Source organism: Cervus elaphus, chromosome X, assembly GCF_910594005.1.
Source record: "Cervus elaphus chromosome X, mCerEla1.1, whole genome shotgun sequence".
In the NCBI taxonomy this organism is placed as follows: domain Eukaryota; kingdom Metazoa; phylum Chordata; class Mammalia; order Artiodactyla; family Cervidae; genus Cervus; species Cervus elaphus.
In genome coordinates this window covers 110,072,451-110,098,438 of record NC_057848.1, presented here as the reverse complement: position 1 = coordinate 110,098,438, position 25,988 = coordinate 110,072,451, and the positions used below count along the sequence as shown (strand labels likewise).

Genomic DNA, 25,988 nt, shown 5'->3' with positions numbered 1-25,988 from the left:
ACAGAACACTGGGTTGAGCTCCCTTTGTCACACAGCAGATGCTCACTTGCTGTTTATTTTACATATGGTAATGTATATGTTTCCATGCTATTCTCTCAATTTGTCCCACTCTTTCCTTCCTCCACTGTGTCCACAGTCTGTTCTCTATGTCTTTGTCTCCACGGCTGCCCTGCAAATAGGTTCATCAGACCATTTTTCTAGATTCCATATGTATGTGTTAATATACAACATTTGTCTTTCTCTTTCTGACTTACTTCACTTTGTATAATAGTCTCTAGTTTCATCCACAGAATTAGCACTGACTCAAATGCATTCTTTTTATAGCTGAGTAATATTCCGTTGTATATGTGTACCAACATTTCTGTATTCATTCATCTGTCAATTGACATCTAGGTTGCTTCCATGTCCTAGCTATTGTAAATAGTGCTGCAATGAACATTGGGGTACATCTGTCTCTTTCAATTATGGTTTTCTCAGGGTATATAGTAGTAGGATTGTTAGGTCATGTGGTAGTTGTATTCCTAGTTTTTTAAGGAATCTCCATACTGTTCTTCATAGTGGCTGTAACAGTTTACATTCCTATTGACAGTGCAAGAGGGTTCCCTTTTCTCCACACCCTCTCCAGCATTTATTGTTTGTAGATTTTTTAAATGATGGCCATTCTGATCAGTGTGAGGTGATACCTCATTGTAGTTTTGATTTGCATTTCTCTAATAATGAGTGATGTTGAGCATCTTTTCATGTGTTTGTTGACCATCTGTGTGTCTTCTTTGGAGAAACGTCTGTTTAGATCTTCTACCCATTTTTTGATTGGGTTGTTTGTTTTCTGGTATTGAGTTGCATGAGCTGCTTGTATATTTTAGAAATTAATCCTTTGTCAGTTGTTTCATTTGCAATTATTTTCTCCCATTCTAAGGGTTGTCTTTTAATCTTGTTGATTATTTCTTTTGCTGTGCAAAAGTTTTTAAATTTCATTAAGTCCCATTTATTTACTTTTGTTTTTATTTCTATTACTCTAGGAAGTGCATCAAAGAGGATCTTGCTGTGATGTATGTCAGAGTATACCGCCTATGTTTTCCTCTCAGAACTTTATAATTTCTGGCCTTACATTTGAATCTTTACTCCATTTTGAGTTTATTTTTGTGTGTGGTGTTAGAAAGTGTTCTAGTTTCCTTCTTTTGCAGGTAGCTATCCAGTTTTCTCAGCACCACTTATTGAAGAGGCTATCTTTTCTCCAATGTATATTCTTGCCTCCTTTGTCAAAGATAAGGTGCCCATAGGTACATGGGTTTAATCTCTTGGCTTTCTGTCTTGTTCTATTGGTCTGTATTTTTGTTTTTGTGCCAATACTATACTGTTTTAATGACTGTAGCTTTGTAATATAGCCTGATGTCAGAATGGTTGGTTCCTCCAGCTCATATTGAGTGATTTTTCAAAGTCACAATAGGGTGTTAGATTTTGTCAAATGCTTCTGAATCTATTGAAATAGTCATGTTGTTTTTCTCCTTTAATGATTTCAATTAGTTTTCAGATGCTAAAGCAACTTTAAATTCTTGGGTGAATCCCACATGTTCATGGCATATCATTCTTTTTATTTGTTAATGGATTGGATCTGCTAATATTTTGTTGACTTTTGAATCTATATTCAAAGGGCTTTTGTAGTTTTCTTTTCTTATGATGCTTTTATCTGACTTTGATATTGAGATAATGATGGCCTCACAAATGAGTTTGAAAATGTTTTTTTCTCCTCTGTTTTTTGGAAGAATTTGTGAAGGTCTTGATTTTTCTTTAAATGTTTTGTAGAATTCATCAATGAAGCTATTTGGGCTTGGACTTTTTTGTAGGAAGTTTTTAAATTATTAATTCAATCTCTTGTTATAAGTCTTTTCAGATTTTCTATTTCATCTTGAAAGTGAAGTCACTCAGTTTTGGCTGTGCTGGGTCTTCATTGCTGCACAAGCTTTTCTCTAGTTGCCCAGAATGGGTGTTACTCTCTAGTTGTGCGGGCTTCTTATTGTGGTGGCTTCTCTTGTTGTGGAGCACAGGTTATAGGGCATGAAGATTTCAGTAGTTATGGTGCACAGGCTTAGTTGCTCCATGGCATGTGGGATCTTCCTGGACCAGGGATCACACCCATGTCTCCTGCATTGGCAGGTGGACTACTGAGCCACCAGGGAAGTCCTAAAACTTTTTTTCCTAGAATTTGTTCATTTCATTTAGGTTATTTAATTTGTTGTCATACAATTATTCATAGTATTCTCTTATTTTTCCTCTTTATTTCTATTGGGGCAGCAGTAGTGGTCTTTTCTAATTTTCTCTCCATCAATTTAGCTAAAGATTTGTCGATTTTGTTGATTTTTTTCAAGTAACCAGCTTCTGAATATGTTGATTTTTCTCTTATTGCTTTTCTATTCTCTACTTCATGTGTCTCCTCTCCAGTCTTTATTATTTCCTTCCTTCTGATTACTATCAGTTTAGTTTTCTGAGGTTCCTTAAGCCATTTTTGCTTTTTGTTCCCCTGTTCCTCTTTTACAGCCTTCTTTTGCAGTAAATATTTCTTAGTGTAGCATTTTAATTTCTTTAATGATTTTTAAACTATATTTTCTTACTACTAAGTTAATTTCAGTAGACACAGAAAATTCTTTTTATATGACTTCCCCTTTTTTGTGCTATTATTGTTGTGCATGTTATGTGCATATATGTTACAAATCCCACCATATATGGTTACAATTATTGCTTTATATAATCTTATGTCTTTTAAAGAAGCTCATAGAAGAAAGTAAGTGTTAATCGCTCAGTCATGCCTAACTCTTTACGACCCCATGGACTGCAGCCCACCAGGCTCCTCTGTCCATGAGATGTTCCAGGCAAGGATACTGGAGTAGGTTGCCATTTCCTTGGGGATCTTCCCAACCCAGGGATCGAACCTGAGTCTCCTGCACTGCAGGCAGATTCTTTACCAACTGAGCTACAAGGGAAGCCCAAGGAGAACACAAATATATGTGCAGAGTTTTAAAAGTGCTAACTTTTTAAATTACCATTGTTGCTTCTCTTCATTTCTTCCTGTGGATTTGAATTAATATCTGGTGTCATTTCCTTCCTCCAGCAAGCGTTATTCTCAACCACTTCCTTTGTTCTGTTATTGTCAAATAGATTACATTTCTATATGTCATAAGACAAGCAATACTATTTTATAGATATATATGAAATTATCTTTTAAATTAGTAAAGAAAAGAAAGAAAAAGGAATATGTAATTATATTGTCTTTTATCATTATCAACATTATTTCCTTACTGGAACTTTTTGGTTATTTGTGTGAATTCAAATTGCTGTCTGGTATCACTTCCTTTCAGTTTGAATAACTACGTTTGTTATTTTGTAAGGTAGATATGGTAGCATTGGACTTTTTTAGTCTTTTTTTGCCTTCAATTTTGGAAAGATAGTTATGTTGGATTTAAATTTTTAAAGGTTTTTCAGCACTTTGAATATGGCATCCCACCTCCTTCTGTCTGACATTGTTTCTGGTGAGAAGTTAGATGTTACCCTTACTGGAGTTTCCTTGTGTGTGGTAAGTTTTTTTCTCTTTCTGTGTTCAAGATGTTCTGTTTGCCTTTCAACATATCAACAACTGTGATGTGTCTGGGTAAGGATCTATTTGTCTTTATCCCACTTGGAGTTCATTGAGCTTCTTGAATGTGTATATAAGTATTTTTCATCAAATTTGGATTGTTTTCAGCCAATATGTCCTTGAATATTTTGTCTGTTCATTTCTTTGTCACCTTTCTTCCTGGTACTCCCGTTATATATATGTTGGTGCACTTAGTGGTATCCTACATTTCTCTTAGGCTCTATTCATTTTTTTCTTCTCGTCCTCCAACTTCCCCTCACCCTCTTCCTTATTCTTTTCATTGTTCTTAAAATGGAAAAATCTCTATTGATCTATCTTTATAGTTGATTGTGTGTATATGGCTTGGAGATTGCTTTGACAGTTCAAGGAGTTTACAGTTATGCCCCACATTCAGCTTCCTAGTAGCTTAGAATTACTTTTTCCATTGCTCTCTGGAAGACTGAGAGGGCACAGTCTTCCAGACCACTAGGGATGGTTATGATTTGATTTTAAGTCTGACTTCTTGCTCAAGCAGTGCCTGGTCAGAGATTGTGCATGAGTGCATTGAGCCAGTGAGACTTGTGCCCTTTGCTGCTTTATAGCTGTGTGGCTTGGGGGTTGTTTTCAAGTTTGTTCAATGTCCTTCTCTGATTGCTTCTGAAGCAGCTGCATGTGTACAACCTTCCAAATCCACGAGGATGAGGATAATCCCATGAGAGAGGTCTTCTTGGCTGTCTTTTCTCCTGGTAACCTTTTGGCTGGCCTGCCATTTTTCTTGCTATTATTAATACTAGTTTCATCAAACTACCAGCCCCCTCTTAACTTTTTGCCACTGAAATCTCCATAAACTCCATGCTCTGTTCTAAATAGTCCCATTAAAGTAGAACTGTGCTATGGAGCTCTCTGTCTTTATGTTCTGTCGGCAACCCTGGGTAGAAACTCTGAACCACTTCACTGAGGCTGTGAGTGCAGACTGTGCCCTCCTCCCCTGGAGAATTAATCCCTGCTGTATGAATGGGTGCTGGGGAGAAGATGGTAGCCTCTGGTCTTAGCTTGCCTCTCCTAGGTTTCTCTATCCTATGAGTGAACTGAGGTGGGATGCCTGAGGGCCCAATATTCTTGGCCTGCTGTGTCTGAGGTAAAACTTCTTCTACCCTTTGAGTTAAGGCTGGGTGGGAGAGGGCAGTCCAGTCCTCTTGACCACCCAGAAGAGAGCTCCTGAAATACTGGCTAGGGGAAACAAGAGATGCTCTTGAGGTGAAACTTTAGCCCCTAGACTGGAAGCTGAGAGGAATGGGAGCCCTGTTTTCTTGGCCACACTTGCTGAGAGCAGTGCTTCTGTAACATGGAGCTGATGGGGGTGGGGCAAGGAATTGGAGCACATCATGACTCAAATGCCACAGATTCACTGTTCTTACCAAGATTTAGTAAATTTTCTTGAATAAATGTTTCTCTACTTGCAGTATGCCCTGAGGGCAAATCTCCAGAGACCTTAAATGGTTGTTTTTAAAAATAATTTTCACCAGTGAAATGGTTGTTTCACTGGGGAGTCACACCAGCTTCCCACAGAGCCATTCTGGAAGTCCCACATCCCTACCTAACATATTTCCAGTGGGAAAAAATTGGTGGGGGCTCCTTCTCCACATATTACCTCTACTAGAATCAATTAGCTCAAACACAAGATTTTATTTAGAAGGAAAGAAAGCATACAAAAAGTGAAATGGGGTTATAATGTAAGACATTTCAAAAATAAACCCAATAAATAATCTGAAGTTTATCATCTAAATGCTGTTGTTTTGCAGAGCAGCTGTCCTATAGAATCAGGCATTAAATGGAAGGGAAAGCAACTGTAGTTATTAATATGTGTAAAGCATTCTGATCCCTGGAGCAGCAAAAATAATCTATATCCCTAGGAACTACTTATGTAGGGCCTGCTCTGCTGCTGATACAACTATGGTTTGGAAATTTCATTGTAATCTTTTCCTGGAAAATCTGTCTTGGCTAAATGTTGGTAAGAGCCCAAAATAGCCCCTCATTTGGTCTCTAGAAACATACAGGCTGGGTCCAAAAATGTACAAAAGCAGATTGTGACAGTGCTATGATATTTAACTGCCTTCGTGACCCCTTCCATGCTGATCATTTGGGAGAGATTGTTTCCCTTCTCTCTCTGCCTTGCTTTCTCCTTTTGAGGCATAGAATTCTGAACACCAGTCAGACTGGGAAACTCTTACCTCAATGGAAAGTGCAGTAAGTCTGTGCTACTAAGAAAGATATCTTCATCTAAATTAACACCTCTCTCCAATTGTGTCTTTCCTTGGCCTACTCAAACTGACCACTTTATCAAGGGAATGGTGAGATTTAAAGAAGTGCAGGACTCCAGAGAGAAGAGGTAGCCCTAGCAGCTTTTACTTCTCTTCCCCTTTGTCCAGCCCATGTGTGTCTTGATTCTGGGCAGCCACTGCCCCTTTGTGCCTAAATCTGGCAACCTCAAACCCTGGCTGCAGTGCCACAGGGCTAGAGGGGCAGATACCAACCTATCTGTTCCCTGGGGATACTCCTCCATTTGCCTTTTGCAAAGGAAGTTCAGGCACACTGCAAAATGATTGCTTTGAGACCATACCCATGGCAGTGCACTGGCTTCTCTGTTTCCTATCCTTCTGAACTCTTCTAATTTACCCTTTTCATCATTCATGGATACATTTTTATCAAGATACCTCACTCTTTAATTCTCTGTTCTGAGTACAACCTCCCTCCTCCCACAGGTTCCCAGCACATCTGCAGGATGGCCTCTTAGTTTTTGCCAGAACCTTTGGATTTTAGACATAGCCATCCCCACTCCTGCCTTTTTCTCTGTTTCTTCCCTGACTTTTCCCCCTCTCCATCAATAAATGCCTTCAATCGCTTCTTTAAAAAGCCTGGACCCCTTGATAACCCCTTGACCTTTGTCCATTCTTGTCATGCCAGTTGTCATCTCAAGGCCCATTCCCTGCCCCCACTTCCTGTAGCTGCTTTATCTCCTCTTGGCCATGAGTTTTCTTTATTTACAGAGACAATGTTTCTCTCCTCTCCCAAACTAACTCCTCCTCCACAATCTTTATTCTTCCCAGTCTCTGGGTTTGCAGCCTAACAGAGTTCAGAGCTTAGGGGCTTCAGGCTTTCTGTTGGCCAGCCAGGTAAGGTGGAGAAGCAGGTCCCAGAGGGCCTTGGGGCATGCTTCTCTATCTCAAGAGAGAAGCTTCTGCTGGATCCCAGCCCACTGGTGCCCCATGGGAGTACCAGCCTAGTGCTGCCAAATCCTCTGGTTCATTAAGAGAAGACCGAAATCCAGATGTTAAACTGTCCTGTTTTAAACCATTGACAATTTTCCTTATTTTTTAAGAACATGGGGGGGACAAACCTTCTGCCCCTGACATTTCTGGGCTAGACTAAAACCCCCTACCTCCCACATTAATTCATTTGCCTGGTTCTAGAACACTGTATTCTCAGCATCTGTGCTACTGACTCCATTTCACTGGCCTCCTCTCTTGGATGACTGTTGTTGTTCAGTCACTCAGTCGTGCCAGACTCTTTGCAACCCCATGGACTACACACGCTGGGCTTCCCTGCCCTTCACCATCTCCCCAAGCCTGCTCAAACTCATGTCCATCGAGTCGGTGATGCCATCCAACCATCTCATCCTATGTCATCCCCTTCTCCTCCTGCCTTCAATCTTTCCCAGCATCAGCATCTTTTCTAATGAGTCAGCTCTTCGCATCAGGTGGCCAAAGTATTGGAGCTTCAGCTTCAGCATCAGTCCTTCCAATGAATATCCAGGATTGATTTCCTTTAAGATTGACTAGATTGATCTCTTGCTGTCCAAGGAACTCTCAAGAGCCTGGATGACTGCAATGGCCTCCTAAGCGGTCTCTGTATTCCCCTCTTTCCTCCAGTCTACTGTGTACAAGCCTGCTTGATTAAGTTACCTCAAAAGAACAGAGCCTCATGTGGCTCTAGGATCCAGCTATATAGATTTAGTCCCAGGCCCGTCATTTATATGTTATGTGAGATCTTGGGCAAGTGAGTCCATCTTTCTGAGTCTTTGTTTTCACATCTGCAAAACATGAAAAATAGTATACCTACTCACAAGCCTGTCATGAGGATTTAGTAAAGAATCATGCCTAACCTGGAATAAGTACTCAGTAAATGTCCATTGTGATTGTGTCATCCCTTGTATGAAGACCCTCAAAGGCTCCATTACCTCTCAAATATACTTTAACCCCTTTGTCTGAGGCATTCAAGACTCTTGCTCTGGTCTCAGTCCTCCTTACCTCCTCTATACTTCAGTCACACTGGACTTCTTATCACACCCTAAATTTGTTTTCCTGTCTTATTCCTTCTACTCTGTCCCCTGCCTCCAAGTGCCTGGAACAATGCAGGAATTCAGTATGTGTGTGACACTAGAGGAGGAGGAAGGTGGACTTGGGAGCTGAAGGAGTGTGATACTAGAGGAGTGGACTGAGGCAAAGTGACCTCTCAGCCGGGAAGTATAGAAAACAGGATTTGAAACCAGATCTGTCTACCCTAAAGCCTGTTGTCTTTCTACTCTATTATAGAGGCAGGGTCAGGAAAATAATGTAGACACTTGAGATGCACTTTTTCTTCTGGAAAATTATAGGCCATTGCTTTTTCTGTATGATAAACCAATAGAAAAGAGTAGTACAGCTGTGTAACAGTGCTATTGGGATGGGTTGAGGCCAGGATATATTGATGCTTATGAAAATTGCTAACCTGCTGAAATCAACACAAGAAACTTTTAAAAGTAGGCTTAAAACAAGTTGGAAAACAAGAAAGGGATTGAGGACAACAGGATAATGTTATAGTCTGGCTCCTTTTGTAGCAGCCTCCCTCATAGGCTTTGGCAAGATCAGTTTAGCATAGCTGTTAGGTATCCCAGATGGAGGGATGGACTTCCTAGATTTAAATCTACTTTGCCACTTATAATTTGTGTAACCTTGAAAAAAGTTGTGCTTAATCTTCATATCTGTGAAATAGAGGATAATAACAATACCTACTTCAAATGATTATTGTGATGATTAAATTCAAAAGTTCATGGAAGTTCTCAGAACATTGTCTTATACACAGTAAGTTCTTTTACAAACCTTAATTAGTGTTTGTCCTCCAAGAATATGTGTGCCCATACTAGGTGACCTTGGAAACTTTTGGACTAATTGATCTCTCTTTCTTGCTCTTTTCCAATGAGGTAAAACCACAGCCCTAATTGTGGTACCACTTTTTATTGGTAAACCTTTCAAAAATTTTCAGAGCACTCCAGAGGTCACTAGGAGGATAGTAGGAAATTTCTGAAATCATAATGTAACTTTTTAGAAGGAGGCAACCATGCCTTTTTCTCCCACCTCCCTTGTTTACATTCCACTTGTATTTATATAGCCTAATAGCATAAGTGCACAGACTCTGGAGCCAGGTGGCCTAAATTCACATTCCACCTTTGCTGCTTACTCTCTATGTGACCATGGGCAAGATGCCTAACCTCTCTTCCTCAGTTTTCTCATATGTAAAATAGAGATAAAGACAGTATCTCTATTATGAGGTTTCCATGAGGATTAGATGAGTTAATACATGTAAACTACTTAGCACAGTACCTAGCACATAAAAAGCTGCTATTATTATTATTATTAGAAAATAGATAAGAAATCATTAGACATCTTTTATACTTTGCTTTACTGCAAGGAGATCCAACCAGTCCATCCTAAAGGAGATCAGTCCTGGGTGTTCATTGGAAGGACTGATGCTGAAACTGAAACTCCCATACTTTGGCCACCTCATGTGAAGAGTTGACTCATTGGAAAAGATCCTGATGCTGGGAGGGATTGGGGGCAGGAGGAGAAGGGGACGACAGAGGATGAGATGGCTGGGTGGCATCACCGACTCAATGGACATGAGTTTGAGTAAACTCCGGGAGTTGGTGATGGACAGGAAGGCCTGGCGTGCTGTGATTCACGGGGTCGCAAAGAGTTGGACATGACTGAGCGACTGAACTGACTGATACTTTGCTTTGAGCTTTTCTTTACTAACCAATTCTCAGATGTCCATGCATCTCAGGCCCTTTATTACAGTGTTTTCCTTTACAGTCTTGGTCAGATCCCTCCCTTGGCCCTGCCAGCCCCTGCCCTTGAGGGCTTTATACCTAATCCCAGCTATGGGGCCCTCATGTGGTGCCAGGACTCTGCTCAAAACCACTTATCAGGTAATCCTCATGGATTTCCAGGCCCAACAGACTACTGTAAATCTTTAACCTCACTCTGTGTGTGACTAGAAGAAAGAGATTCCAAGCTAAACATTTTACTCAGTCATGGAAGAGTGGAATGGCACCCCTATATCAGGCCAGAAGCTTTTGGTGCATCCGTATTTAATGCTGAAGTTACTGCTCATTTTTCTGCTAAGTTGCTCCTAGTCCTGATGCCTTTTAGCTTACCCTGGGATCACTTTCTATGCAACATCAGCTTTTGTCAACAACGGGGCTTAACGAATCATTCAATCAGCATCTCTCAAGCACTATTACAATGCTTATTTCTGCAGCTTGGTGCAACACTTTGAGTCTAGGCTTTGGAGACAGACAGACCTTACACAAATCTTGACTCTGCCTGTTGCCAGTTGTGCAAAGTAGAACAAGTTCATCTCTCTCACTTTGATCAACTATAAGATGAGAATAGTACAAAGGTCTACCTTGAAGAGTTGCTATAAAAATAAGAGGTAGCATATGTGAGCAGGCTTCCCTTGTGGCTCAGCTGGTAAAGAATCTTCCTGCAGTGTGAGAGACCTGAGTTAGATCCCTGGGTTGGGAAGATCCCCTGGAGAAGGGAAAGGCTACCCATTCCAGTATTCTGGCCTGGAGAATTCCATAAACTGTATAGTCCATGGGGTCACAAAGAGTCAGACATGACTAAGCATATGTGAGTACCTAGTAGAGACATAACCAATGACTTTTGTGATTATTATGAGTCATGATTTTTTTGCCTAGACCCAGTTCTCAGTTAAGGTGCTTTCCTTGGAAATAAGGAATGAGAATCCTCATGCAAAGACAAATGAAGATGGACCCTTAACTTCAGACCATATACAGAAATTAACTCAAAATGGATCAAAGACCTAAATGTAAGAGCTAAAACTGTAAAAATCTTAGAAGAAAATATAGGTGTAAATCTTCATGACCTTGGATTAGGCAGTGGTTTCTTATATGTGACACCAAAGGGACAAGACACAAAAGAAAAAAAAATAAATTGAACTTTATTGAAATTGAAAAACTTTCATTTCAAAGGACACCATCAGGACAGTGAAGAGACAACCCACGGAATGAGAGAATATGTCTGTAAATCATATACGTGATAAGGAACTTGTATATAAAATGCTGGGAAAGATTGACGGCAGAAGGAGACAAAGGCGACAGAGGATGAGGTGGTTGGATGGCATCACCAATTCAATAGACATGAACTTGGGCAAACTCCAGGAGATGGTGAAGGACAGGGAAGCATGGCATGCTGTAGTCCATGGGGTTGTGAAGAGTCGGATGCAACTTGGTGACTGAACAACAAGGGACTGTGCGGGGAGCGGGAATAGGGAATTAATGGGTATGGGTTTCTTTCAGGATAATGAAAATGATCTAAAATGGACTGTAGTGATGGACACACAACTCTGAGAATATACTAAAAGCCATCGAATTGTCTACTTTAATAGTTTGAATTGTGAATTGTATCTCAATAAAACTGTTAAAGAAAAAAGTAGAAGGAGAAAAGAACTATCCAGAACTGCCATGGCAGAGTTTACAAAGGGAAGAGGGTTTATCAGAGATCATAGGAGGTATCTCTGTGTGGGTGTGTATTCCCTGGCTGTGTGTATGTGCATGTGCTCATATGTGTATTTCAGGGTATTCTGGTCCTGGCCTGGTCCTGGGCAAAACTGTCACACAGGTAAAATTTTCCCCCAGCACTTTTCTAATTACCCCTCTGCCTGAACGTGAATAAAGGTTTAATTTACTCTCCCTTGAAGTGATCTTTGCATTCCTATTGGGTGTCAATTGATTCTAGATGAATGAATTTTTAAGGAAAGAGTCTCAAGACAGCTTCCAGGCAGAAGTTTCAGGCAGTGGGATGGAGAGTGGTGGGCCCCTTCTGGGCTGGAGGTTGGCATAGATCTTACTCCTTGCAGGCAGGGCTATAGGAGGGTTGAGTTGCTTGCATAGCCATATGTGCCATATCCTGGCACTTTGGGACTTTACCTATGGTCAGCTAGTGTGAACTCAACATCGAATTGGGGACCCAGGGGTCCCAGTTCCACAGGTAGGCCCATCCCAGTAGAGAATATGTTCTGTAAAAGGCTCCTCAAGTTGGCCTGTGCCTCATGCTGCTCTGACTGCCATCGCTGCACCTTTGTAAGTGAGCTTATTTGAGCAATTGGCCTAATCAAGTTTCTGCCCCACTTTGAAGAAGTGAAGTGTTAGTTGTTCAGTCATGTCTAACTCTTTGTGACCCTGTGGACAGTAGCCCTCTGCCCATGGGATTCTCCAGGTAAGACTACTGGAGTGGGTTGCCATGCCCTCCTCCAGGGGATCTTCCCAACCCAGGGATCAAACCCATGTCTCCTATGTCTCCTACACTGGCAGATGGATTCTTTACCACTAGCGCCACCTGGGAAGCCTTTCAGTTCAGTCCCTCAGTCATGTCCGACGTCAGGCTTCCCTGCCCTTCACCAACTCCTGGAACTTGCTCAAACTCATGTCCATCGAGTCAGTGATGCCATCCAACCATCTCATCCTCTGTCGTCCCCTTCTTCTCCTGCCTTCAATCTTTCCCAGCATCAGGGTCTTTTCCAATGAGTCAGCCCTTCGCATCAGGTGATCAAAGTATTGGAGCTTCAGCTTCAGCATCAGTCCTTCCAATGAATATTCAGGGTTGATTTCCTTTAGGATTGACTGGTTGGATCTCCTGGAAGTCCAAGGGACTCTCAAGAGTCTTCTCCAACACCACAGTTCAAAAGCATCAATTCTTCGGCACTCAGCTTTCTTTATAGTCCAACTCTCACATCCATATATGACTACTGGAAGAACCATAGCTTTGACTATATGGACCTTTGTCAGCAAAGTAATGTCTCTATTTTTTAATGTCTCTGGGAAGGCTTTGGTCTCCCTCACATGAGGGGTATGCACAACATGCAGGGAAGGGGGCTAAAGCTGGACTATATGGCAGCTGCAATGCTATGGGCCATTCTTTAAGGTGGTGGGCATGGTTATTGCTCCAGACTTTCCATCTTATTCCTGGTTGAGTTTTTGTAATCAAAGTGGAACATGCCCATGTAAAGAAATAACAGGGCCCTGCCAGAATCCCACCAAAGTCCCCTTTCTGGAAGGGCAGCCAACTTTATTTCTTTTCTTCCTGTATCTACCCTCATTTCTCTAAATAAACACTTCTTTTATTCCTTCATTTACCAATTTGGGGATATTATCTGTTGACTTCCTGCTAAGCTAGCTGAGAATTTGTCACCATTATATGGTTCTATCACCATTTTCATCCCTTTATTGGTTAATCTAGTAATTTATGCAATATACTAACACTTTTTATGTTTTTTGTCCCATTAATTATCATCTGCATCTTTTGAATCTCCACTTGGTAAGATGAGATATTGGCTCCTTTTCCCTCCTCCTCAGCTCTCTTCCCCACTGACCCCTCTCACCAGGTAGTATTTTGGTACAACACTTGGTCCGTATTTTTTTCTTTTAAATTAATTTCTTTATTTTAATTGGAGGCTAATTATTTTACAAGATTGTGGTGGTTTTTGCCATACATCAACATGAACTTATCTTCAAAAGCTGGAGATGTGAAAGATGAAATTAATTTGTATTGAGCATTTACTATGTTCCAGGACCTATGGGTGCATTATCATGTTTAATCCTCATAGTAACTCTGAAAGGGAAATATCATAATTATAGTTTTATGCATGAAAAAAACTGACCAGACCGTGCATCTGGAAGGAGGCCAAGATGAGATTTAAACTGAAGTTGGACTCCAAAACCTCTACTCTTTTTCCAGAGCTCCATGTATCCTTCAGCTTCAGTTTCATTTGCAGCTTTTCCAGTTTCCTTTCTGTGGCCAAAACTTGGACTGGAAGTCTTCGTCTATTTTTGGAACCCCACAGTGTTTCTGGCTTGCTCACTGATACTGCACCCTCTTCCAGAGGGAAAAGGAAAGGGCAACTTGAGAGGGAGCAGAAGGCAAATGAACATCCTTGTAGTGGGTTTGGGGTAAGTGGGTCATGCGGTTCAGTCACATGCCTGGCAGGCCCCACTCGACCTGGTATCCCATGCCTTTGGAAGCTAGCGCAGTAGTCCCAGGTAGCCCCTGAGGTGACACGGGGAATTATTTTACAACATCATCAGGGCTCTTCCAGCCAGCAGACTGCCTTTGATGCAAGGAGAAAATACAGAATTTTGAAAGTTGTAGCTGACTCAGATCACTGCTGTGGCGCTGCGGTCATAGACACATGTGGGAAACTCCCAAATTGACTTTCCCACAGAGCTGTTTTGGAGTGGGGGACAGAAAGAGGTGGGGGTGGAGAATGTATTTTAGTTATTTATTTGATTAGTATTTGTTTAATCGTTGGACCATTTCAACCAGAGGCACCGAGTGGGATTTCTCCAAGGGTCACTTCCGGGCATATGGAAGAGTCGAGAGGTCAAGAGGCCCTGGCTCAATTTTCCATACTGGGAAGGAGAGGCTATAATAACATAAAACAGACAACCCCAGATTCCTCCTATTGGTCTTGAGGCTTCTGTCATAAAGAAACATTTGGACATCCGCACCTACCCGCTTTCCCCCAACCCAGGTCCCCCGGGATTTCTTCCTGTCTGTTGGCATTCCAGCCACTCACCCCATTTTGGAGTCATCTTGATTCTTCCCTGGTCCTGCCTTTTGCCAAACCATTTCCTTCACCCTAGGCCCACACACACACACACACACACACACACACACAGAGGAAGCCCCATTCTGTTTATTTGCAGTGTCTTACACATTCATTCTTTCTCTTCTCTTCTTAGTTACTCTCTACCTTAGGCCTAGACTGTTGGTTTCTTCAGCCATTTTCTGTGCTTCCAATTACACTTCCCACCCTACTGGCCAGGCCCAGTCCGTCTTGTTACCACTGATGGGTGAGTCTTCCTACAGGACAGTTTTCTGAGACCTGTTCAGACTTTCCCAAGGCTTCTCTGCTGCATCCAGCATAAAATCCAAATGCCTCAGCTGGACATATAAGGCCCCATGCTCTCTGCTGTCAGCCTTAATTTCCAAGCTTAGTTCTTGACACTTCCCTACTGGACTGAGACTGTCTTGAAGATAGAGAACATGTCTGGTTCAATTCTTGGACCCTGACAGCACAGGAGGATGCCTAAGATCTCATGGGGATCAGGACTTGTTTGCTGAAGGAATGAAGTAACAAATGAGGTGAAGACTCATTTTGTTAAATAGCTGTTCAAGGCTTCTGTCACTGACTAGTTCGGTGACCTTGAATAAGTCCTTTCCTCTCTCTGGGCTTCCTGTCCCCAACAGCACTCCCAAACTTATGGCTCTTTGGCCCTAAGGGCCTGCAGAACTGCTTTGCTGGTTGGCACATTAAAATTATTTTAATTGCCTATTTGTAAGGCAAGTGGGCTCCAGTTACCCACCCCTCCTCCATTTTCTTACACCTCCCCTCCTCTTTCACTTTCATTAGCTGCTTGGAGTCTAATGGCATTTACATTTGTGACCCTTGAATGAGGTGGTGTTTATGCACCTTTCAACTCTGGCAAGGCCAGGATTCTCTGTTTGACCTGCTTTGAAATGAAAATCGCAAGTGCTTTGCTTAAGTGGTTTCCAATGTCATCTAACACGCAGCAGTCAGGCCTGACTCGCTCTGCCTTCCCAAAACAGGCCACCAAAGAACAATGGTGTGTGCCCTTAGTATTCTGATTTTGACAGTCAGCTGTAGGGGGAGATGTTATTCCATTGAAAGTGACTGTCTTCACATAACCCAGCACAAGTGGGACCCATTTACAATCTAGAAAGGACCAAGCACAGCATGCCCATTGGCAACCAGCTGGGCATACATACACAGGGAGCTTTGGTTGCAGGCACAAAGTATGAATTTAGCCTAGGTTGCCTGGCAGGACCCTTTCCAGGACAAAGTGCTGAATGCGGAGTGTGTGCTAGCAAGCCAGGCTCTCGATCTCTGCCTGGCTCTCAGTGGCCTGGTCTACACTGAGACTCCACAGAGAAGCACAGAGTGGGCAAAGAAGGTCAAGGACGGCATTCTCACCACTGGGCTTGTTTGCTTTAGCTGGTCCCAAGGGCTGCATGAGCTGAAAACCTACCTGGCCAAAGGCTGACAAGGCTCAGCTTACCTGGAGATGCCAGACCAACAGAGCGGCTGCTGGGAGGCACTCGCCCAACCTGGACAGCAGCTGAGTCCCATACATTTGCGCAGCATCTGGGTGAAAGGTACTGGAAGCTGGGCAAGGGGCTGGTGTGGGTATATATGTGTCCATCACTGGGCACAGTTACTGAGTAAAAATGGAACTTCTGATGGCCCATGGTGCCAAATGGCTGCAGTGACTTGGGGGTATGTATAGCCCGGCTGCCCCCAAACTCAGTGTGGAAGGTCTAAAGGGGCTATTCAGTTAGGGGGCACACATGGTGAAACCACCCTGTATGTAGTAGTTATAGGCATCTGGGATGAGGACAGGGAAGATGAGGGAGGCAAAGGAGAGAAGACAAAGTGTTTCTGACTAAACTGCTTCATGTGTCTGGGACAACCCTAGGGAGCTTCCTGGGATAAAGAGGATTGACTGTGTGGTTTTGCTTCCCTGTTTCTGCCCTTTCCTGCTTGGGAGCTTCTGAACTCAGGGAAGGTGAATCCCTAGTACTGTTTTTCAAAGGCAAGTAAAATGGAGTAAGTAAACTTTCCAAAGAAACTTCTTTTAAAATTTATTTTATTGACATATAGTTGATTTACAATGCTGTGTTACTTTCTAGTGTACAGCAGTGTGATTCAGTTACACATATATATCTATTCTTTTTCTTATTCTTTTCCATTATGATTTATCACAGGATATTGAATATAGTTCCCTGTGCTATATAGTAGGACCTTGTTTATCCATTCTATATATAATAGTTTGCATCTGCTACCAAAGAAACTTTATGGAACACATATCAAAGTCCTAGAGAAACAGTTTTAAATTATCTTTTAGTGTTGGTTTCTTTTGCATGACTGCACCCAACTCACATCAGGAAGGCATTGGATGAGACAGATAAGACTGTCTCATGTGCAAAGGGGTGAGAAGGGGTGGGAACACCTTCTTGAGGAAGTGTAAGATGGCACAGCCATTGAAGGGCTGGAGAGGCCGCTGGCTGGGGCTTGGCTGTAGCCAGGACCAAAGACCATGCACACAGGGGGATGTGTTATGGCGTGTGGTATGACTGTGGCTGTACAGTGTGTTACGTACGTGTTTCTGACATGACTGGGAAACCTAGCTGTAGCTGTTGTGTGTGGATTTGTAGCTTGCAGGTTGAAACCAGAAAACATAGGGAAGGCGGGAGAGCCCCAGTGTCAGCTAGATAGGCGTAGAGCCAACTGTTCTCACCCTAATTTTCACACAGTCCCCGGACCCTGTGTCTGACAGCAAAGTTGTGGCATTGTTGGCACACCTAGCTACCCCAGGTGCCCTAGAAAGCCAGCTCTCTCTGCCTAGAAGGTAAAGAGGGTAAGGCGGGGCTCTTGGTTACAGAACCATACCCATGCCTCATCTTCAGCCGGGGGCCTTGTCATCATCACACAGTGAGGCTTCTTGCTGAAATGCAATCTCCTTCTGAGATGGGAGCTACTGAGGGGACTCTGTGGTTGTTGTTCTCTATCTTTTGAATACTAGGGGGTCAGGGCAGCCAAACCTTGGCCTGGGCTCTGCAGTGGCTTCCTGTACAATGCCCCAGCTCTGCATCCTCTCCTACCATTATGACAAGAGTTCTCACACACTTAGGAGGATTTGAGGTGGAGACAGTGGTCCTGTAGTTGGTGAGCATTTGAGTCTTCACCCCCATGGCTGCTAACTGACCAGCCAAGCCTGGCATGGTCATGTGGCTTCCATGTTGTGGGGGGTTAGTCTGAATGAGCCAAATTTGTCCTCTCCTTAGTGGTAGGAATTTTTGCCAGTGAGCAGGCATTGGGGATCCCTGAGCAGGGAAGGCAGACTCGTCTGCATGCAGAGCCATACTCCCCACACCACCCTTGGCAGGTAACAGAGCTGAGAGTTGTGGTGTGACCCAGCACAATGCATGTCTCCTCACATGGTCAATTAAAAAGATTAGACTAAAAGTATCTTCAAGCCATATTAGGCCTCCTGGCTGCCAGTTTGTGACCAATGTGAGAAGTAAAATTTAGTTGTGCATCTCTAATACTTTTGGCCTGGCAAAATCTTTCCTTATCTTCCAAACCCAGCTTAACTAGCATGTCTGTGACACTTTCTCTGACCTCCCTCCTTTAGCCAAATGAATTCTTCTGTCTCTGATCCCTTAGAATCTCTATTGTAGCATATCAAACCACTAATTCATTAACTCATTCATTCAAGGGCTATCCTGAGGTTACAGAGATGAATAAATAAAGAATCCCTGCCATTGAGGAGCAGCTAGTCCAGTTAAAAGACAGACGGGAGAGCAAACAGCAACTGTCAAATGTGTAAAGGCTCAGAGCTCCATGAATGATGTTCCCTCTGTGTGTGTAAAATCTGAGAAAGGCAGGCTTCAGGTGAGAGGAGGTAGCTTGGCCAGTTCCCAGTGGGAAAATCAAGTAAAGCAAGCTGAGGTGGGGGCAGTCCTTTCTTAGCCCAGGGTAGCCCCTGAGCAGATCCTTGGCATTATGGCTCTGGCTGGCCTGCTCAGGCCCTGCTAAGTAGCTCTGTGACAGGCATGTAAGGAGTAGGCGGACTGGGAGTGGCAGGAATAAGGTGAATCATTTAGGGCCTCCTGGGCTGTGCTGCAGATCTTGGCCTTTACTCCAGAGGTGGTGGGGAACCAGGTGAGTGCTTGGAGCAGGGGCATGACCAATCTGACTTTGGCTTTGGAAGGCCCCCACTGGAGCCTGATGGGGTTGGGGGTGGGGAAAGAGATTGAAGACAGGGAGGCCAGCCCGGGAGCTGCATCCCCAGTGCCTGGGCTTGCTCGCTTCATGCTTGCTGAACTAGAGAATGTACGAGTGAGGAAAGGAGGGAGGATGCGCAGCTCCTGGGCTGGCTTTCACAGGCATCCACATGGGTATCTTACAGGCAACTGAAACTTACCACGTTCAAAGCCAAACTCCATACTGTTCCCCACAAACCTGCTGCTCCTACAGTTTTGCCCATCTCAATTAGGGCATCCCCAACTTTCCAATTGCTCAGGACACAAACCCCAAAGTTATTCTTGACTTCTCTCTCTCTCCATTCCCATCTCTGTTCTTTTAGCTTATCATGTTACTTCCACCTTCATAGTATCCAGAATTGAATCACTTGTTACCACTGTGTGCCACCATCATCTATCACCTAGATATTAGCACAGCCTCCTACTAGGTCTCCCTGGTAGATAAAGTTATTGGATCCTCTACATCGACTCTTGACACAGCAGTCAGTGTGATCCTGATGAAACATGTCAGGTCATGTCTCGCCTCGGCTCAAAACTCTCTAATGGGTGTCTACTTCAGACTAAAAGCCAAAGTCCTTACAATGACCCACAAGGCCCTGTGTGATCTGTCCCCCCACGAGCTGTCTGATCTCATGTCTTACCACCATCCCGCCCACCCCTTACTCACTCTGCTCTAGCCACACTGGCCTCCTTACTATTCCCCCACAGCTTCAAGATCTTGGCATTTGCTGTTCTCTCGGCCTGGAATTCTTTTCCTCCAGATATCTGTGGGGTGTACTTCCTCACTTCATTCAGATCTCTGTTCACATGTCACCTTCTCAATAAATTATTTCATCACCCTCTTATAAAAAAGAATCCTCAACTCTGCTGGCCCCCTGAATCCCTTTATTGTTTAATTTTCCCCCAAATCAGACATCACCTTCTAATTTAGGTGCCTGTTGAATAGCAGGCAGTCAAATGAGTACTTACTGAATAAACAAGTAAACTGAGGGGATCAGTGAGGTTGCCCTGGGCCATCTGTGGACCAAGTGACCCGGGATTCACAGGAGCAGGTTGTATAGGGGAAGCAGAGAACACACTGGTCCATAGAAGTTCACAGGTCTAGCCAAGGTGACCTTGGGCAAGACCCTTCTGCTCCATGATCCTTAGTTTGCTTTTTGATAAAGCGAGGGATCTGGTATGATGATCTCTAAAGGAGTAAAGCGAGGGCCTGGCCAGCTGGGTTTGTGACTCAGGCCCCTTGGACATGAGGGCAGAGGTCCTCACCCCAGCCATTCTCTTTTGCTTTCTTGATCTCTTCCAATGCGCCCTCTTATTTTCAATCAACATCTATAAAGAAACCATGGTAAAGCTGGTCACATAATGATGGGGGAGGGGTGACTGCCCATCAGCCACATTCAGTCAAGACAGCAGTGCCCCATGAAGGGTACCTGGCTCTGACCTGAAGGCCTAGTGCAGGGGAGAAGTCTGGCAGAGACCAGTAGTTGGGAGGATGTCCTACTCCACTTTCCAGAGCAAAAGCTTCTATCACACCTACCACTCAGGTGGGCCCATCACTGGAGCAATGGCATCTCCTCTCCTAGACTAAACTAAATTCTTCCACCTAGTCTAGTTGGGGCCTAGTATTTTGCAAACATTTCTTAAAATTTTAATCCTTGCAATAACAATATGAAGCAGGCATTCCTCGACCCATTTTTCAGAAGAGTACACTAAGTCTTGGAGGGATTAAGGAATTTTCCCAAGCTCCCAAGGAACCTCTCATCCTTCTACAGGAATCACTTGCAAATCTGCTGACCAAGGTCTAGGAGGCTCATCTGTGTGGCTGGAGCTGTGGGAGAAGCAGGAGGGAGGATGCTTCATTCTTCCTTCTGCTCCTTCTAGGACACAGGTGGAGCCCAAGGAGTGGAAAGCAGGCCAACCCAGATGGAAGTCATCACTCTCCCGCTGGCTTCATGAAGGCTGGGGAGAAGGGAGTCACCATCCTTGCCTAGCCCTGCCAGGAATCTGGGTGTCCTGAAAGGCTGAGACCAGTGAGCCATGGGGACGATGTGTGTGGGGTACTCCATGTGATAAACTATTTTCCTTTCTCATTCCAAAGATCAGAGGGCACTTGGTGAGCAGTTCTTTGTTCCAATGGAAACAGAAAACCAGAAAAGCCCAGTGGGGGTTAGCCAAACTTTCCTTTGTCCTCTTGGGCTGGGAGGATGAATGGGAGGACCATGCAAGGGGTTGGGGGCAAGGCCCCCATAAGGGCAACAAATCTGTAGAAGGGGAACCAGGACAGAACTCTAGCCAAAAAAAAAAAAAAAAATCCATAAAGAGCTAAGTACACACTAGTGAGGAGGCCTTGCAGGCTCCTTCATGCAGTCTCACTCCATGTGCTTTGGCTAAGTCAGACAGCCCTCGGCAAAAGGCCGGGACTCCAGAGACACAGCTAGTGCTTTCCTGGCCTAAGGAGTACCAAAGGCACCTCCATGACCACTCTGCTGCATGAATCCTCTGAGCTCCCTGGCCCGGTCTGTTTCCTGCCCCTTCCCCACACCATGCTCCCATCAAGAATAATAGGGACTCAAATTTGTCAAGGTCATTCAAAGTTTGCCAAGCACTTCCCCATATAATAGCTCCTCAGGAGGCAGGGGAGCCTACTGGTTAAGAACACAGGCTCTGGGCCCAGACTGCCTGGCCCTGCTGTGTGATCTAGCCTTGTACCTAGGTTTCCTCATCTGAAAAATGGAAATGATCACAAGGCCTACACCTTAAGGTTGTTTTCAGATTAAATGAGCTAATGTTTGAGCTCCCTGAAAGCAAAGATCGTTTTGTCTTTTATTCACTGCTCTATCCCTAATGCCTAAACAGTGTGTGGTAACTGGTAGAGACATGGCAAATATTTATTGAATATATATGAAGTGCTTGGAATGGGAACTGGCACTTAGTAAGCACAACAAATATTAGTTGTGGTTATCTTTCACACTCTCACAACAGTTACAAGAGGATCACTCAATTTCATGCATGTCAGTTTCCTTCCTCCATAAAGTTCAAATTCAGTCAAGGCACTGTTGACTGGGAAAAAAAGAAAGGCACAACCTAAAAGTTGAGAGTTATGTTTTATTCGGCAGACATTCTGAGGACTTCAACTCCAGATACAACATCTCAGATAACACTGAGAAATTGTTGCTAAGAGGCAAGTGGGGGAGCCAGGATATATAGGCGTTTTTGCAACAAAAGACCAGGTAATTGGAACATCAAAAGATTACTATTAATAAGAGAAAACCAGATATCTCAAATTAAGGAATTTGGTGCTTTTCTATGTATGGGAAGATGCAAGAGTCTGGACTCACTGAAATCGTACCTTTGATATGCTCCTCAACTATCTGGGGCCAGTATCCTGTGCTTTTTCATCTTGAGTCTCTTCAGGGTGCTCTGTCAGGGGTGGCTGCAGCAGTTGACTGCTAGATGGCAGGCATTCTGTTTCTATCCTGAGTTCCCTTAGGGCTGTGTTATAGCTGTCGGGGCAGCTGTAATGTGGTGGCAAGATGGCTGCAACATCTTTTGTTTACTGGTATGCCAGGCAACGTTTTAGTTCATAGCACCAAAGACAGGCAACAAATTTAAAATCGACAGAGTTTGGGCCACAGAGAATTAGGAATGCAGCCCTCAAATCTGAATAATAGCATCCACCCACACATTCATTTGTTCACTTGTCCATTCCACAGTTATTTCTTGAATACACCATGGTCCAGGCCCTGAGCTGGGGTTATACTGATGACAAGACAGACAAGGATTCTATGTTTGAGGAGCTGAGATTCTGGTGGCAGGAAACAGGCAAAAGAAAGAAAAGACAAATAATTTCAGATAGTAATAAATGCTATGAAGAAAATAAAGCAGTATAATGATGTAGAGAGTGGCTGAGGTGTATCTCTAAGGGAGTTGAGAAAGGGACATAAGAACTTTTCTGGGAATTCTTGGCCTCAGGTCAAAGGCCCTTGCCTTGTGTTGGTCAGCACTACCTCACCCTGAGAGCATTTATATGCCATCTGCCCAAGGCAGGAGTCAGTTGCTAAGTGTAGCTCCCAGGGGTCTGTATATGTGGTTTTAGGTGTGAGGGGCTGGAAAGAGGGTGCTATGAACATATGGTACCTGCATAAAAAGGTTCTAGCATTAGTAATCCTCTGGCAAAAGCTGTTGGTTGCATTAGGTGAAATGGTGCTAGAAGCCTGAGAGCGTCCTCTGAGGTCCTTCTTGCAGTCCCAGGGAGGAGGTGTCTGGCCAGTTCATGCGCCTTCATGGTGCCACCTTCATGTGTGCACACACCACCTCAACTTCAAGACAGCCCAGGCACTGTCTTCACCATTACAACCCTTGTCACACTTGAGTGCCCTTATTCATTACATGTTTAGGCATCTCCAGAGCCTGGTGCAGAATTGATGCCTAATAAATACTTACAGAATGAAAGAAAGATGTTGACTGCTTTCCTTCTGCTCCCTTAACTGACTGGCTCATTCTCACTGATGCATCAAGACTCAGCTCACACGATCATCTTATTTCCTTGTGTATCACCTGCAGAGCTCTTGCTCATCCTTTAATTCTTCTGTGAAGCTTTCCTTGACCTCCCCAGGCAGGGTTGGCCCCTCCCACCTCTGAGCACTCCAGCACATTCTGCTTCACCCCCATCATAGCCCTGATTGCTCTAGGGGTACTATTTGCTACTGCTCAGTCATGTCCCCTAACCTGAACTTTTCTCAGTGGCAAGGAGTGCCTGTTTCCCTTATCTCCACATCCCCAGCAGTAGCCCCTAGAGGGCGCTCAATAAATATTAGTGGAATTGATGGAAAAAACAGATGAATTGTCAATTTTGCTTTGAGCCTCCTAGGTAGTGGTGTGCTGGAGCTGGCTTGGGCTTCTTGTGGCTCATGAAAGCTGATTGTTCAATATTTAGGAAATCTATGAAACAATTGTTAAACACAGCCATCGTTAAAAATTAAATTATAAGAGAAAACAAAAAATAAGCCAAGATTGAGCGACATTCTACCAAATAAATGACCAACTAAATGCAATATGGGATCCTGGATTAGATCCTAGAACAGAGAAAGGACTTTTGTGGAAAAATTGGTTAAATCCAAATAAGCCTTATACTTTAGTCAATAATATTGTAGCAAGGTTAATTTTTCAGTTTTGATACATGTTTTATAATTATATAAGATGTCAACATAAGGGAAAATTGTGTGAAGAATATAGGGGAGTTCTCTGTACTGCTTTTGCAACTCTTCTGTGAGTCTAAAATTATCTCAAAATAAAAAATGAACTGTTGAACAAAAATATTAAATTATATAAACCTTCAGTTAAATATATTATGTTAAAAATAATAAATACTTAAAATTCACCAGCTCTTAGTATTTTACTATGATCTGTGCTCTTGAGCTGATTCACATCTACTGCATCTGAATGGTGTACTACTGAGCATCCTTTCCCACTCTGAGTTTGGTGATGTCACATAGGTTGCTTGAAATAGGCCACAATGGGAGTATTTATAACATGAAAATCTGAGAATGCTACAAATGAGGGTTTAGATTCTTGTTTTGTTCACTGTACTCTAGCCTTGAGAAAGTGATGGAGAAAATGTACATTAAACTTAAAAGGTGTCATGTTTATAGCCCTAACATCCTCATCTCATCCTCAGAAATGATGTCCATCTTCATGAATAACACCAAAAAAATTGAAGAAATATGCTTCCAGTACATAGAAACTATTATGTGATTCAGAAAGGAGTTGTTTGAATCACTGATTAATCTGTCAAGTTCTAACACTTCTTCATGGTTTAACTTTCTTCTTACTCATTAACATAAAGGAAAATATCAGCCACCATTCAAATAGAAATTACACTCTTCTTTTGCAGCTGTAAGATGGCTATGGATATAAGAGTTCAGCAAAATTAATGAATGCATTATAAAAAATTTAACTGGCTATATAGAATTTCCAATAGAGTATTATTTCATTGTTATTCATAAATTGTGCATTTCACTTCTTACTTAAGAAGTAAATTTACATATATATGTATATACATGTGCAGTTTTTTTACAAGCCAATGCTTAAACATTTACCAGAACACCACTTGTCCTAAGTATCAAATGCATCATTGGAAAGAGAAGAACATTGCGAGGCACCTTCTCTGTGCCAACCTGTACTATCTTTTTTACGTTCATGATCTTAGTTGCCCTTCACCTCAACTCTGTGAAGTGTAAGTATTATGGACATCATTTGTGAGGATGAGATGAGGATATTAGGGCTCAGAGAAGTTAACTGATTGGACCAAGGTCAAGTAATTGCTATATAGTGGAGTCAGGATTAAACCCTACATCTGAGTTCAGAGCTAGTTGTAATAGTTTCCTATTGCTGCTATAACAAATTACCACAAATTTACTTAAAGCAACAGAAATGTATTATCTTACAGCTCTGGAAGTTAGATGTCAAAAATGGGTCTCATTGGACTAAAATGAAGGTGTTGGCAGAGCTGCATTCCTTCTGGAGCTTCTAGGGGAGGATCTGTTTACTTGCCTTTTCTAGCTTGTAGACACTACCTGCATTCGTTGGTCTTTATCCCCTTCTTCCATCTTTGAAACCAGTATCTCTCTGACCCCCACTTCTGCTGTCACATCTCATTCTCTAACTCTGTCTCTCCTGCCCCTCTCTTTCACTTTATAAGGACCTTTGTGATACATTATGCCCACCTACTACGTGTGAGTCTCTCCATCTTGAGGTCAGATGATTAGCAACCTTAACTCTGTCTGCAAACCTTATTTCTGAACTTTACTCTTTAACCTAACATATTCATTGGTTCCAGTGACTTAGAGCATGAACATATTTTGGGGGGGGGCACAATTTTGCCTACCACCCTTGTGCTTTTTCCATGATGCTTAACTACCTTGCCACTTGTTTTAGTGGTTACATAATCCGATACGAGGCCAATAGTATTTTCCTTGACACCCGCATGCCACACGTTCTTATGCCCTCCACTTTGGGGTAAAACGCCTTCATTCCTTCAGATAATTTCCCAGCTGCCAGAGAGCCCTGTGGGAGAATGGTTTCTAACCCTTTAGCTTCTAATATTGGACGTATATTTTACCTTGGCTCTTACTAAAGTGTTTTTTAAATAGTTCCCAGGATTTTATGGATTGCTGACTTTTTCAAAGCTCCATGCA

At 43.0% G+C, this 25,988-nt stretch overlaps 1 protein-coding gene across 11 annotated transcripts in view; it reads left to right on the top strand.

Annotated features, from left to right (window-relative positions):
* Nucleotides 1-25,988, top strand: part of NHSL2 (NHS like 2) — a 307,579-nt gene that overhangs the window by 96,599 nt on the left and 184,992 nt on the right. The window contains exon 1 of one of the 11 annotated variants that reach the window (XM_043896855.1): nt 15,962-16,122. The exons of 8 other annotated variants lie outside the window; for them this stretch is intronic. In XM_043896855.1, the coding sequence (XP_043752790.1) occupies nt 16,032-16,122 (91 nt within the window). In that variant the 5' untranslated portion in view covers nt 15,962-16,031. Of the gene's footprint in view, nt 1-15,961; nt 16,123-20,696; nt 20,823-25,988 lie in introns of those variants that run through there. 2 more of the 11 variants (XM_043896866.1, XM_043896857.1) reach the window with 2 other exon arrangements.